Genomic DNA, 14,893 nt, shown 5'->3' with positions numbered 1-14,893 from the left:
AGATAACAGTCTTAGAAATAACCCAAGAGCAAAAAATAATTTTTTTAATTAGGAATAATGAATTTCATAATTTAAAAAAAACATTAGAAACACAAGGACCTCTTAGAAAAACCGCTGATTCCAGATCTTGGGCAGGAAATACAAGATAAGTCTTAAATATTTTGTTGTTAACAGAAAGTAAGAAAGCTATCAGATTATTAGGGTCAAGTCAAAAGGACCTGCTGACCAGTTTGAAGAGGTTCCCACTGGCCAAAGTTGGGACAATTTAAGTATCAATAAGGATAAAAATTGTACTGGATTAAGACATACGGAAATTGCTTACATTTTTGAGTTCACAATATTATTTGAAATATTTTAATTTCTCATAGGTTACTTCATAATATCCTAGCAACAACTTATAAAGATTAATTGATAGGTATAGCCCACTTCCTATCAAAATCCTGAAGAGTATAAGACTTAATTCCCTAAGAGAATGATTACTTTAAAACAACAGTAAAAAATAGAGCATACTCACAAACACAACTAACATAGTTTTACATCTATTTATTACTGTTTAGTATGTGTTAGACAAAGGTAGACGATACAAATATTTATTTAAGCACATATACTAGGTATGTACTTAAAAATAAGATGGAAAATTCTGTAAGAGACTACTAAGAAAACTGAGAACAAGAGTTTCACTTCTTCAAGGAAGTGACACTTAGGCTCAGCTTCAGGTAGTGAAGATTTGGAAAAATGAGAGATCAAGGATATTCCAGCTGTAATTAGACACTGTTGTCTAGACAATTTTCTCTAACAAATCAGAATACTTTATTTTACCATTTTATGTATAAATATTGCTAAAATTGATAATTTTCATTATACAAAAATTACCTTATGTTTTTCCATAAGTGCTACCATTTCAGCTATTTTATGTTGACATCGTATATCAATTTCTTTCTGTAATTTTACTGCTTCATCAGCTACTACTTTTGCTTTTGCAACCTATGAAATAATTTAGTTTTTTTAAATTAATGCCCAAAAAGCAAATTAAACTCAAATGTTAAATTTAAGTTAAAATAAAGAAATCAAACACCAGGAAATTACGAAAGCCAAGTAGAAAATGCACTACTGTTTTGGTTTATTTTAGTTAGGGTCTTCTGTCAAGTGAGATGACAGTATAACACTGTAAAGATCATTTAATCTTTTCAAAACAGTTATATACTACTCAATACTTAAATATGTAGCATAACAATACTTTTAATTTCTATTTTAAAAAGCTAATTAATTGTCCCTGATATAATTTACTAAATCTTCTAAAGAATTATAATGCTAAAAGTAAGAATTATCACTTTTCTCTTAAATGTTAACATACAAATATATGGTTTTAGTATAACAAGTTCTCAAACATATTTAGGTTTTCCTACCTCTCCCAAAAGATTTTCTTCTAATAACTGTTTGTCCTCAATTTCTTTCTGATAGCTGTCAGTCATTTGTTTAAATTTTTGTTTGGCACCTTCTAGTTCTATCTCTAATTTACTGACCTTCGAATAAAGAAAATAGAATGAACATTAGTAAATGCTGTGGATTACTTGAAAAATGCATTCATTTGGGGGTTTTGTGACTCTCAGAAGATGATTTATTTATAAGATAACTGCAGTTGGATCATTTTCCTTACACTTTTCATATGGGGAAATGTGCTTTATTTTTCACAAAATCTATCTTTTCCCCTAAAATACATAGTCTTGACAAGCAATATCCTAAAAGCAGGCATATTTTTATTTTTTTTATTTTTTGACAATATTTAAATTATTTAGTCTCTGTTGTTTTATTACAATAAGTAATTATTCCATGTGGACAGAACACCCATGTGATTCAAAGAAAAAGTGATGGGGAGGGAGGTAGGAGGGGGGTTCAGGATGGGGAACACAAGTACACCCGTGGTGGATTCATGTCAAGGTATGGCAAAACCACTACAATATTGTAAAGTAATTAGCCTCCAATTAAAATAAATTTATATTACAAAAAAAGAAAGTTTATTGTGATATAACTTATATGCAAAAAAAAAAACCCCACATATTTAATGTGGAATTCCAGCTGGATATTTAATGGAGTTCCAACTTGGCTATTTAAAAACCTAAAAGATGATACTGTTGAAGTGCTGCATTCAATATGCTAGCAAATATGGAATACTCAGCAGTGGCCACAGGACTGGAAAAGGTCACTTTTCATTCCAATTCCAAAGAAAGGCAACGTCAAAGAATGTTCAAACTACCATATAACTATACTCATTTCACATGCTAGCAAGGTAATATTCAAAATCCTTCAAGTGAGGCTTCAGCAGTACATGAACTGAGAACTTCCAGATGTACAAGCTGGATTTAGAAACGGCAAAGGAACCAGAGATCCAATTGCCAACATCCACTGGATCATAGAAAAAGCAAGGGAACTCCAGGAAAACATCTACTCCTGCTTCACTGACTACACTGAAGTCTTTGACAGTGTGGATTACAACAAACTGTGGAAAAATCTTAAGGAGATGGGAATACCAGACCACCTTAACTGTCTCCTGAGAAACCTGTATGCAGGTCAAGAAGGAACAGAACGGACATGGAACAAAGGGACTGGTTCAAAATTGGGAAAGGAATGCGACAAGGCTGTATACTGTCACCCTGTTGATTTAACTTACATGCAGAGTACATGATATGAAATGCTAGGCTGGATGAATCATAAGCTGCAATCAGGACTGGCAGGAGAAATAACAACCTCAGATATGCAGATAATACCACTCTAATGGCAGAAAGTGAAGAAGAACTAAGGAGCCTTTTGCTGAAGGTGAAAGAGGAGAGGGGAAAAAGCTGGCTTAAAACTCAACATTCAAAAAGCTAAGATCATGGCATCCGGTCCCATCACTTCATGGCAAGTAGATGGGGAGACAATAGAAATAGTGACAGACTTTATTTTCTTGGGCTCCAAAATTACTGCGCACAGTGAATACAGCCATGAAATTCAAAGACACATGCTCTTTGTAAACAAAGTTATGACAAACTTAGATAGCATGCTAAAAAATGGAAATATATCACTTTGCCAACAAAGGTCCATATAGTCAAAGCTATAGTTTTTCCAGCAGTCATGTACAGATGTGAGTTGGACCATAAAAAAGGCTAAGCATTGAAGAATTGATGCTTTTAAATTGTGGTGCTAGACAATACAGCACACACACTCCCTTGAACTACAAGGAGGTCAAACCAGTTAATCCTAAAGGAACTCAACCCTGAATATTCACTGGAAGGACCGAAGCTGAAGTTCCAATACTTTGGCCACATGATGAGAAGATCAAACTTACTGGAAAAGACCCTGATGCTGGGAAAGATTGAGGGCAGGAAGAGAAGGGGTTGACAGAGGATGAGATGGTTGGATGGCACCACTGACTTAATGGACATGAGTTTGAGCAAACTCTGGGAGAGAGTCAAGGACAGGGAAGTCTGGCATGCTGCATTCTGTGGGGTTACAAAGAGTCAGACACGACTTAGTGACTGATCAACAACACTTAATGTATACAGTTTGATGAGTTTGGACATATGCATGCATCAATGAAATTATCATCAAAATCAAGAAGACAGACATACCCATCACCTTCAAAAGCTTTCTTCTGTCCCTTTTTTTCCCATAAGAACATTTACATTAAGAGTCTACCCTCTTAACAAATTTTAAAGTAAACAATACAGAATTGTTCACTAGAGGCATTATGTAATACAGCAGATCTCTAAAACTACATTATCATGCATAACTGAAGTGAAGTGTTAATAGCTCAGTTGTGTCTGACTCTTTGCAACCCCATGGACTTCAGCCCACCAGGCTCCTCTATCCACAGAGTTCTACAGGCAAGAATACTGGAGTGAGTTGCCATGCGCTTCTCCAGGTGATTTTCCAGACCCAGGAATCAGACCTGGGTCTCCCACATGGCAGGCAGTCTCTTTACCATCTGGGCCACCAGGGAAGCCACAATTGAAATTTACACAAATTGAAGAAGAATTCCCCATCTCCCCTTCCCGCCAGTCCCTGGTATTTCTGTTTGCATGTGATTGACGATTTTAAATATCATGCAGTATTTGTTCTTCAGTGACTGGCTTTTGTTGCTGAATTGGAAATATTCTTTATATATTCTGGATATTAGATCATAACCAACTACATGATTTGCAAATATTTCTCCAGTTCTGTGGGTTGTCTTTTCACTCTCTTGATGGTGTCCTTTGATCCTTTCATAGTGTTCTCTTGAACACTATAAATAGAGCAAAAAGATTCAATGCAATCATTCCAATTGCCTTTTTGTCAGAACAAATTGATCCTAAAATTTACAAGAAATTCCCAGGGACCCTGAAGAGCCAAAACAATCTTGGAAAAGAAGATTGTTGGAAGACACATAATCCCCAATTCTAAAACTCACTACACAAAGCTACAATAATCAAAACAGTGTGGTACTGACATAAGGTAAACATATGGATCAATGTCTAACCCTTATGGCAGAAAGTGAAGAAGAACTACAGAGCCTCTTGATGAAAGTAAAAGAGGAGAGTGAAAAAGTTGGCTTAAAGCTCAACATTCAGAAAACGAAGATCATGGCATCTGGTCCCATCAATTCATGGGAAATAGATGGAGAAACAATGGAAACAGTAGGCGATTTTATTTTTCTGGGCTCCAAAATCATTGCAGATGGTGACTGAAGCCATGAAATTAAAAGACGCTTACCCCTTGGAAGGAAAGTTATGACCAACCTAGACCGCATATTAAAAAGCAGAGACATTACTTTGCCAACAAATGTCCGTCTAGTCAAAGCTATGGTTTTATCAGTAGTCATGTATGGATATGAGAGTTGGACTGTGAAGAAAGCTGAGCACAGAAGAATTGATGCTTTTGAACTGTGGTGTTGGAGAAGACTCTTGAGAGTCCCTTGGACTGCAAGGAGATCCAACCAGTCTATCCTAAAGGAGATCAGTCCTGGGTGTTCACTGGAAGGACTAATGTTGAAACTGAAACTCCAATACTTTGGCTACCTGATGGGAAGAGCTGACTCATTTGAAAAGTCCCTGATGCTGGGAAAGATTGAGGGTAGGAGGAGAAGGAGGCGACAGAGGATGAAATGACTGGATGGCATCACTGACTCAATAGACATGAGTTTGGGTAAACTCCGGGAGTTGGTGATGAACAGGGAGGCCTGGCGTGCTGCAGTCCGTGGGGTTGCAAAGAGTCAGACACGACTGAGTGACTGAACTGAACTGAACAGAACAGGAAGTCCAGAAATAAAGCCATTGCCATACAACTATGGTCAACTTATTTTCAATAAGGTTGACAAGACAATTCAATGGAGAAAAAATAGTCTCTAACAAATGCTGCTGAGACAAATAATTAGTACTTGGAAAAGAATAAAGAATGAACCTCAGGCCACATTACAAAAATAACTCAAAATAGATTTAAATGTAATCAGTTCAGTTCATATGTAGATCAATTTGGGGAGAACCAGAATTTTCACATAAATGGTATATTGTTAAAATCACATTTTCTAATATCTTGTTATACATGTTTAATACTAGTAATTATTTCTGTGTAATGATTGTATATCTAACATCCTTAATAAACACACTCAATACTTGTATTAACTCATTTGGAGATTCTTACAGATTTTCTACATATGCAGCTCCCATCTAAAAATAACTGAATCTGCTTTGTTTTGTAAAGATTTTAAATTGCTGATTCAATCTCTTTTAGGACTATTCAGCCTAATTTTTTTTTTGACATTGTTTTGGTGAATCTATTTCACTTTAACTTTTTCAAATACATTGGCATAACAATGTTCATAGTAAAGGTATTAACTTTAAACTTTAAAAAATATATGCCATAATTTCTAGATTAATAGAACTGTGGCTAGAGGACATACTCTGTGTGATTTCAAGCCTTTGAATTTTATAGCCTTATACATGATATTTTTGTTAACTGAGTGTTCTTGAAGAGTATGTTTCCTTCACTTTTTGACCTAAAAAAATCTCCTTATTTCTTCAACATACTTAAAAGAGAGATATTCTGGAGACATAATTCAAGGTTGACATTTTCTCTGTACTTGAGAGTATTTCTTTCACTGTTTTCTAACTTACACTGTTGCTTGTTGGAATGTCCATGGTAAATTTGTCATTCTTTCATTGGTGATCTCTCACTTTTCTCCAGCTACTTTTAAGACCTATTTATGTCTAATATTCTGCAGTTTTATATATTAAGTCTCATTCTGGATTTATCTTAATTTTTCCTTCTTGGTATATATCAATCTTCCTGTATCTGTGAATTCATCAAATCTAACTATTCTCAGTATTTACTGCCTCTCCCCAATTCACTCTATTCTTTCCTTCTTCCTGGGAAATACAAAAACCATTATAAAAACAAATTCATTAAATTAAGTGGCAATAATAAGAACATGATACCATACAAGTTGGACTTCCCAGCTGGCACTAATGGTAAAGAACCTGCCTGCCAATGCATGAGACATAAGAGACATTGGTTCAATCCCTGAGTTGGGACCATCGCCTGGAAAAAGGCATGGCAACGCACTCTAGTATTCTTGCTTGGAAAATCCCACAGAGGAACCTGGAGGGCTACAATCCAAAGGGTCACAAAAAGTCAGACATGACTGAAGCAACTTAGCATGCATGCATGCACCATATAAATTAGACATGAGAGATAAAGGAGATTCATATATTCTGAAGCTAAAATATACCAGTAAAAAGGACAAAAATTATGAACTCCAGCTATATGCTGTTAATAAAAGACACATCTAAAATAAAGGCACAGAAAGCACAATAGTGAATAGGTTGCTAAAAATACAACATTGTACATCAACTATACACCAATAAAATTTTTAAATAAATAAATGAACACCATTCAAACACTAAACACTAAAGAAAATTGGTATAATTATAACAATAAAACAGAAGAATTACTAAGGCAAGAGAATATTAATACATAAAGGGAGTGTCTTTATTATGAAATAAAAAGTTCTATTATATGTAGAAAAAAACCCACTCCCTTATCTATGCAGTAGTATAGCACAGACAGAAGGGTAAAGAAAATAATGGGCAAGCTATACACAGACTAAATAAATGCTGGATTCTGACTTAAACCCTGCCATCAGATGAGGCTATACCATTGAAGTACATTAACTCACTTGCCACTATAAAGCCTGCCACCAGAGGCAGCTTAATTGTCACTTGCCACTCCCTGATAGGATTTTGATATGAATCTGCAAGTAACTGATTTATTATGGTCTCTATGCAGTCAAACCTCTCTGCTAATAATAATGTGTATTAGCAGCTGATCCCCAGTGCTAACATACCTCAGCTCCACCTCAGATCATCAGGCATTAGACTCTCATAAGGAGCAGGCAACCTAGATCCCTCAGCACACACAGCTCACAGTAGGGTTTGCACTCCTATGAGAATCTAATGACTCCACTGATTTGACAGGAGACAGAGCTCAGGAGGTAATAAGATGGATAAGGAGTGGGTGAAGCTTTGGTCACTTTCCTGTCACTCATCTGTTTTGCAGCCTGGTTCCTAATAGGCTATGAACCAGTACCAGTCCGTGGCCCGGGGGGTGGGGACCCCTGGCTTAAATGATTTTAACACAGCTAAACCAAAGATGTGCGTTCTATTACAACTAAAATAACTGCTACAATATAAAGGGCTTTGTTGCTATGGTTCAGTCACTAAGTCATGTCTGACTCTTTGCAACCTCATCAGCACACCAGGCCTTTCTGTCCTTCACTATCCTTCACTGCCCTGGGCTTCCCAGGTAGCATTAGTGGTAAAGAATGTGCCTGCCAATGCAGAAGATGTAAGAGATGTGGGTTTGATCCCTGGGTCCGGAAGATCCCCTGGAGAAGGGCATGGCAGCCCACTCCAGTATTCTTGCCTGGAGAATCCCATGGACAGAGTAGCCTGGCAGGCTACATTTCATAGGAATGCAAAGATTCGGACATGACTGAAGTGACAGCACACATGCAAAGGGCTTAAATTTCTAAATTCTCATCTATGTACTAGTATTTTTTTTCTTAAAGATTCCAAATACCTTTATCTCATAAACATTCAGCTGCTTGCTTTCTGCTGTACTCTTCTTTTTAAAGGCCTTATTCTGTTAGAAGTAAAAAAATAAAGAATTATGTTTAATATCAAAGTGATTCAAACTTATCCTTTCACTGACTTAGACTAAATTACTAAAGTAAAGGAAAGCATTATTCACTAAAACTGCAGTGAATATAAAAGGTTTTTTAAAAAACTAATTTGATTTTGAGAATCAGTATATACCTCCTGCTGGAGTTCTTCAATAAACTTGCTTTTATTTTCAACCTGTTTCCTCAAATTGTTACACTAAAAAATGAAGAGAAATTAAAATTATTTTATTCAATATTCCAGTCAAAATAAATACTTTCAAACTAACAAAAATATTAACATAGAGATTACTTCAAAAACTATGTCATTAGGACTTCCCTGATGGTGTCTTGGTTAAGAATCCACCTGCCAATACAGAGAACATGGGTTCAATCTCTGGTCTGGGAAGATGCCACATGCTGTGGAACAACCAAGCCCATGTACCACAACTACTGAGCCCACACTCTAGAGCCCATGTACAACTACTGAGCTACCATGCTGCAAGTACTAAAGCCCATGAGCCTAGAACCCATGCTCTACAAGAAAACCCACTGCAACAAGAAGCCCATGCACTGCAACAAAGAGTAGCCCCCCATTCACTGCAACTAAAGGAAGCCCACACGCAGCAAAAAAGACCTAGCACAGTCAAAACTAAATAGTCATATCATTAAATAATTCTATTAATGTCAAACCTACCTAGGGTAAAGGAGATAAGAGAGAAAACTGAGAGCTCACTAAAGGTATAGAATCCAGTAAGACAAGCCTGCATAAAGCCCCAAACTCAAAAGACGACCTAATCAGTGAAAGTATAAATAAGAAATAAATCTGCCACATAGAAGGATACAGTAAGGAAACTTGTCTTGACTCTGGCACTGAGTGAATGCTATAAAAACGGTCCTGAAAGGATCCTGCTGTGATTTATGTCAGACAGTGTTTTGCCTATGTTCTCCTCTAGGAGTTTTATAGTTTCTGGTCTTAGGTTTAGATCTTTAATCCAGGGGCAGGGGTTAGTTACAGCAGAATTCATGTTATCTCAATAATCTTAAAAAACTTCAAATGGAGAATTTACTTTAAAATTGGCTCATGTTAGTAGTGCCCTCAAGATAATCTTTTTGGGAAGATAACAACTTCAACACAAGCCTCAAAGAATTACCACAGATAGTTCCAAGAAATCAAAAATGTAAAGAAATAAGGCTCCAAGAGTAAAAATCAGTAGAAAGAACAAAGAGCAAAATAAGAACTAAAAAGGCTTCAGATATTGAAATTATTAAACAAAGAATATCAAATTAAAATACTTTAAATATTATTTTTAAAGACCTGAAACTATGAAAAAGAAACAGACCATAAAGGAAAATTGATCACACTTTTTAAAAATATAAATTTATTTATTTTAATTGGAGGCTAATTACTTTACAATATTGTATTGGTTTTGCCATACATCAACATGAATCCACCACGGGTGTACACATGTTCCCCATCGTAAACCTCCTCCACCTCCCTTCCCATACCATCCCTCTGGGTCATCCCGGTGCACCAGCCCCAAGCATCCAGTATCGTGCATCGAACCTGGACTGGCCATTCGTTTCACATATGATAATATACATGTTTCAATGCCAGTCTGCAAAATCATCCCACACTCTCCCTCTCCCACAGAGTCCAAAAGACTGTTCTATTCATCTGTGTCCCTTTTGCTGTCTCTCATACAGGGTTATCGTTACCATCTTTCTAAATTCCATATATATGCATTAGTATACTGTATTTCTGTTTTTCTTTCTGGCTTACTTCATTCTGTATAATAGGCTCCAGTTTTATCCACCGCATTAGAACTGGTTCAAATGTATTCTTTTCAATGGCTGAGTAATACTCCATTGTGTATATGTACCACAGCTTTCTTGTCCATTCATCTGCTGATGGACATCTAGGTTGTTTCCACATCCTGGCTATTATAAACAGTGCTGCGATGAACATTGGGGTACACATGTCTCTTTCAGTTCTGGTTTCCTCGGTGTGTATACCCAGAAGTGGGATTGCTGAGTCATAAGGCAGTTCTATTTCCAGTTTTTTCAGGAATCTCCACATTGTTCTCCATAGTGGCTGTAATAGTTTGCATTCTCACCAACAGTCTAAGAGGGTTCCCTTTTCTCCACACCCTCTCCAGCATTTATTGCTTGTAGACTTTTGGATCGTAGCCATTCTGACTGGCATGAAATGGTACCTCATTGTGGTTTTGATTTGTATTTCTCTGATAATGAGTGATGTTGAGCATCTTTTCATGTGTTTGTTAGCCATCTGTATGTCTTCTTTGGAGAAATGTCTATTTAGTTCTTTGGCCCATTTTTTGATTGGGTCATTTGTTTTTCTGGAATTGAGCTGCAGGAGTTGCTTCTATATTTTTGAGATTAGTTGTTTGTCAGTTGCTTCATTTGGTATTATTTTCTCCCATTCTGAAGGCTGTCTTTTCACCTTGCTTATAGTTTCCTTTGTTGTGCAGAAGCTTTTAAGTTTAATTAGGTCCCATTTGTTTATTTTTGCTTTTATTTCCAATATTCTGGGAGGTGGGTCATAGAGGATCCTGCTGTGATTTATGCTGGAGAGTGTTTTGCCTATGTTCTCCTCTAGGAGTTTTATAGTTTCTGGTCTTATGTTTAGATCTGTAATCTATTTTGAGTTTATTTTTGTGTATGGTGTTAGAAAGTGTTCTAGTTTCATTCTTTTACAAGTGGTTGACCAGTTTTCCCAGCACCACTTGTTAAAGAGATTGTCTTTAATCTATTGTATATTCTTGCCTCCTTTGTCAAAGATAAGGTGTCCATAGGTGCGTCGATCTATCTCTGGGCTTAAGAGGACACTAATAGATAGAGAAATACACCATGTTCATGGATCAGAAGAATCAATATAGTGAAAATGAGTATACTACCCAAAGCAATCTATAGATTCAATGAAATCCCTATCAAGCTACCAACAGTATTTTTGACAGAGTTAGAACAAATAATTTCACAATTTGTATGGAAATACAAAAAACCTTGAAGAGCCAAAGCTATCTTGAGAAAGAAGAATGGAACTGGAGGAATCAACCTGCCTGACTTCAGGCTCTACTACAAAGCCACAGTCATCAAGACAGTATGGTACGGCACAAAGACAGAAATACAGATCAATGGAACAAAATAGAAAGCCCAGAGATAAATCGACGCACCTATGGACACCTTATCTTTGACAAAGGAGGCAAGAATATACAATGGAGTAAAGACAATCTCTTTAACAAGTGGTGCTGGGAAAACTGGTGAGCCACTTCTAACAGAATGAAACTAGAACACTTTCTAACACCATACACAAAAATAAACTCAAAATAGACTACAGATCTAAATGTAAGACCAGAAACTATAAAACTCCTAGAGGAGAACATAGGCAAAACACTCTCCAACATAAATCACAGCAGGATCCTCTATGACCCACCTCCCAGAATATTGGAAATAAAAGCAAAAATAAACAAATGGGACCTAATTAAACTTAAAAGCTTCTGCACAACAAAGGAAACTATAAGCAAGGTGAAAAGACAGCCTTCAGAATGGGAGAAAATAATACCAAATGAAGCAACTGACAAACAACTAATCTCAAAAATATAGAAGCAACTCCTGCAGCTCAATTCCAGAAAAACAAATGACCCAATCAAAAAATGGGCCAAAGAACTAAATAGACATTTCTCCAAAGAAGACATACAGATGGCTAACAAACACATGAAAAGATGCTCAACATCACTCATTAGCAAAGAAATACAAATCAAAACCACAAATGAGGTACCATTTCATGCCAGTCAGAATGGCTACGATCAAAAAGTCTACAAGCAATAAATGCTGGAGAGGGTGTGGAGAAAAGGGAACCCTCTTAGACTGTTGGTGGGAATGCAAACTATTACAGCCACTATGGAGAACAGTGTGGAGATTCCTGAAACAACTGGAAATAGAACTGCCTTATGACTCAGCAATCCCACTTCTGGGCATACACACTGAGGAAACCAGAACTGAAAGAGACATGTGTACCCCAATGTTCATCGCAGCACTGTTTATAACAGCCAGGACATGGAAGCAACCTAGATGTCCATCAGCAGATGAATGGATAAGAAAGCTATGGTACATATACACAATGGAGTATTACTCAGCCATTAAAAAGGATACAATTGAATCAGTTCTAATGCGGTGGATAAAACTGGAGCCTATTATACAGAATGAAGTAAGCCAGAAAGAAAAACAGAAATACAGTATACTAATGCATATATATGGAATTTAGAAAGATGGTAACGATAACCCTGTATGAGAGACAGCAAAAGGGACATAGATGAATAGAACAGTCTTTTGGACTCTGTGGGAGAGGGAGAGTGTGGGATGATTTTGCAGACTGGCATTGAAACGTATAGTATCATATATGAAATGAATGGCCAGTCCAGGTTCGATGCACGATACTGGATGCTTGGGGCTGGTGCACTGGGATGACCCAGAGGGATGGTATGGGGAGGGAGGAGGGAGAGGGGTTCAGGATATGGAACATGTGTACACCCGTGGTGGATTCATGTTGATGTATGGCAAAACCAATACAATATTGTAAAGTAATTAGCCTCCAATTAAAATAAATAAATTTATATTTTAAAAAATTAAAAGAACTAATTAAAACTTTAGTATGCAGGTCAGGAAGCAACAGTTAGAACTGGACATGGAATGATAGACTGGTTCCAAATAGGAAAAGGAGTACATCAAGGCTGTACATTGTCACCCTGCTTATTTAACTTCTATGCAGAGTACATCATGAGAAACGCTGGGCTGGAAGAAGCACAAGCTGGAATCAAGATTGCTGGGAGAAATATCAATAATCTCAGATATGCAGATGACACCACCCTTATGGCAGAAAGTGAGAGGAACTAAAAAGCCTCTTGATGAAAGTGAAAGAGAAGAGTGAAAAAGTTGGCTTAAAGCTCAACATTTAGAAAACAAAGACCATGGCATCTGGTACCATCACTTCATGGGAAATAGATGGGGAAACAGTGGAAACAGTGACAGACTGCTGTTTTTTGGGCTCCAAAATCACTGCAGATGGTGACCGCAGCCATGAAATTAAAAGACGCTTACTCCTTGGAAGGAAAGTTATGACCAACCTAGAGAGCATACTGAAAAGCAGAGACATTACTTTGCCAACAAAGGTCCATCTAGTCAAGGCTATGGTTTTTCTAATCGTCACGTATGGATGTGAGAGTTGGACTGTGAAGAAGGCTAAGCGCCGAAGAATTGATGCTTTTGAACTGTGGGTGTTGGAGAAGACTCTTAAGAGTCCCTTGGACTGCAAGAAGATCCAACGAGTCCATCCTAAAGGAGATCAGTCCTGGCTGTTCACTGGAAGGACTGATGCTAAAGCTGAAACTGCAATACTTTGGCCACTCATGCGAAGAGTTGACTCATTGGAAAAGACTCTGATGCTGGGAGGGATTGGGGACAGGAGGAGAAGGGGACCACAGAGGATGAGATGGCTAGATGGCATCACTGACTTGATGGACAGGAGTTTGAGTAGACTCAGGGAGTTGGTGATGGACAGGAAGGCCTGGTGTGCTGTGATTCATGGGGTCACAGAGTTGGACATGACTGAACGACTGAATTCAGCTGAACTAAACTGAATAAAAATGTAATTAAAATTTAAAACTCAATAGAGACAAGAAAATCAGTCACTTCTTGGCCTTAGCAAATGAATGCTGAACAAACTTTTTAACTATCAGTTTTAAGTATAACCAGATTATAATATTGCCTAAGAAAGCACATTTTACATATTTTTCCATTCTTCAGACTATCAAAATTTACTCCCTTGAGAGTTAATATTGATGATCATCTTTCTCCTACTTAGCTTTCCCTAGAAAATTATAACTGACATTACTATATATTATAAAAAACCCCTTTATAATTGTAGTTACAATAGTTCAAAAAATATGTATATATAATAACATTAGATCAATTTTGCTATTTTTACTGCCCCATCTCACTCTCCCTTCTTTCTGAATAAACTAATGAAAATTAAAGTAACTTATGTATTCAATGTTTTTAAATTTAAATATCTAAACTTAGGACTAACTGATGTTTGATGGAATGCCCAGAATCTTATAAAAATTTTAAATTATTACAGTTCATTTTTAAGTAAAATAATTCAGGTACATAAAATCAAAGGATTTTATTCACTAGAATTCTAGCTAGAAAAGAAAATAGTGTTAATTATTAGAGCTGAGAACTTCAGAAAGTGAACTATGTTCTCCAAAGGACTATTCGTTAACTCACTACACAGAAAGTCAAGTTTAGGACAAGTGTGTGGTGAAAGGCAGAGAAGGGAAATTGAATTGGTATCTCTAGCCAGAAAGTAAAAGTATCTCACACAAAGAAAGGGGAAATTTTTCTGCAGCTCCTTTGATTATAAAAAATGGGAGAGATATCTAAGAATGATTCTTTAAAAGCATCTTGCCACTGTAAAGATATCCACAGCAAATGCAGCTGGTGAGGGTATGAAATTTGGAGAAAGGAAAGAGATAGTGGACGAGCAATTTAATGAAGCTTTGCTCTTTGAAGCATTATGCAGAAACTCCTAATTCCAAAGCCTTTTCAAACAAACCTGCAATAAAAATCCTATACTATTCTTGAAAGCCTTCAAAATAGAACTGAGATCTCTTTGTATAGGACAATGTAAAGGTTGGCCCTAAA

General features: G+C 36.7%; 1 protein-coding gene across 1 annotated transcript in view; it reads right to left on the bottom strand.

Moving 5' to 3' along the window:
• The window catches only part of SYCP1 (synaptonemal complex protein 1), a 141,192-nt gene that overhangs the window by 49,037 nt on the left and 77,262 nt on the right, over positions 1–14,893 (bottom strand). Inside the window, exons 23-26 of the mRNA XM_069601483.1 lie at positions 8,328–8,390; positions 8,092–8,154; positions 1,407–1,523; positions 874–984 (exon numbers count right to left, since the gene is read on the bottom strand). Coding sequence (XP_069457584.1) covers positions 874–984; positions 1,407–1,523; positions 8,092–8,154; positions 8,328–8,390 — 354 coding nt within the window. The remainder of the gene's footprint in view (positions 1–873; positions 985–1,406; positions 1,524–8,091; positions 8,155–8,327; positions 8,391–14,893) is intronic.

The sequence above is a fragment of the Ovis canadensis genome, chromosome 1, assembly GCF_042477335.2.
Source record: "Ovis canadensis isolate MfBH-ARS-UI-01 breed Bighorn chromosome 1, ARS-UI_OviCan_v2, whole genome shotgun sequence".
Lineage (NCBI taxonomy): Eukaryota > Metazoa > Chordata > Mammalia > Artiodactyla > Bovidae > Ovis > Ovis canadensis.
This window is presented reverse-complemented; position numbering and strand designations above follow the sequence as displayed.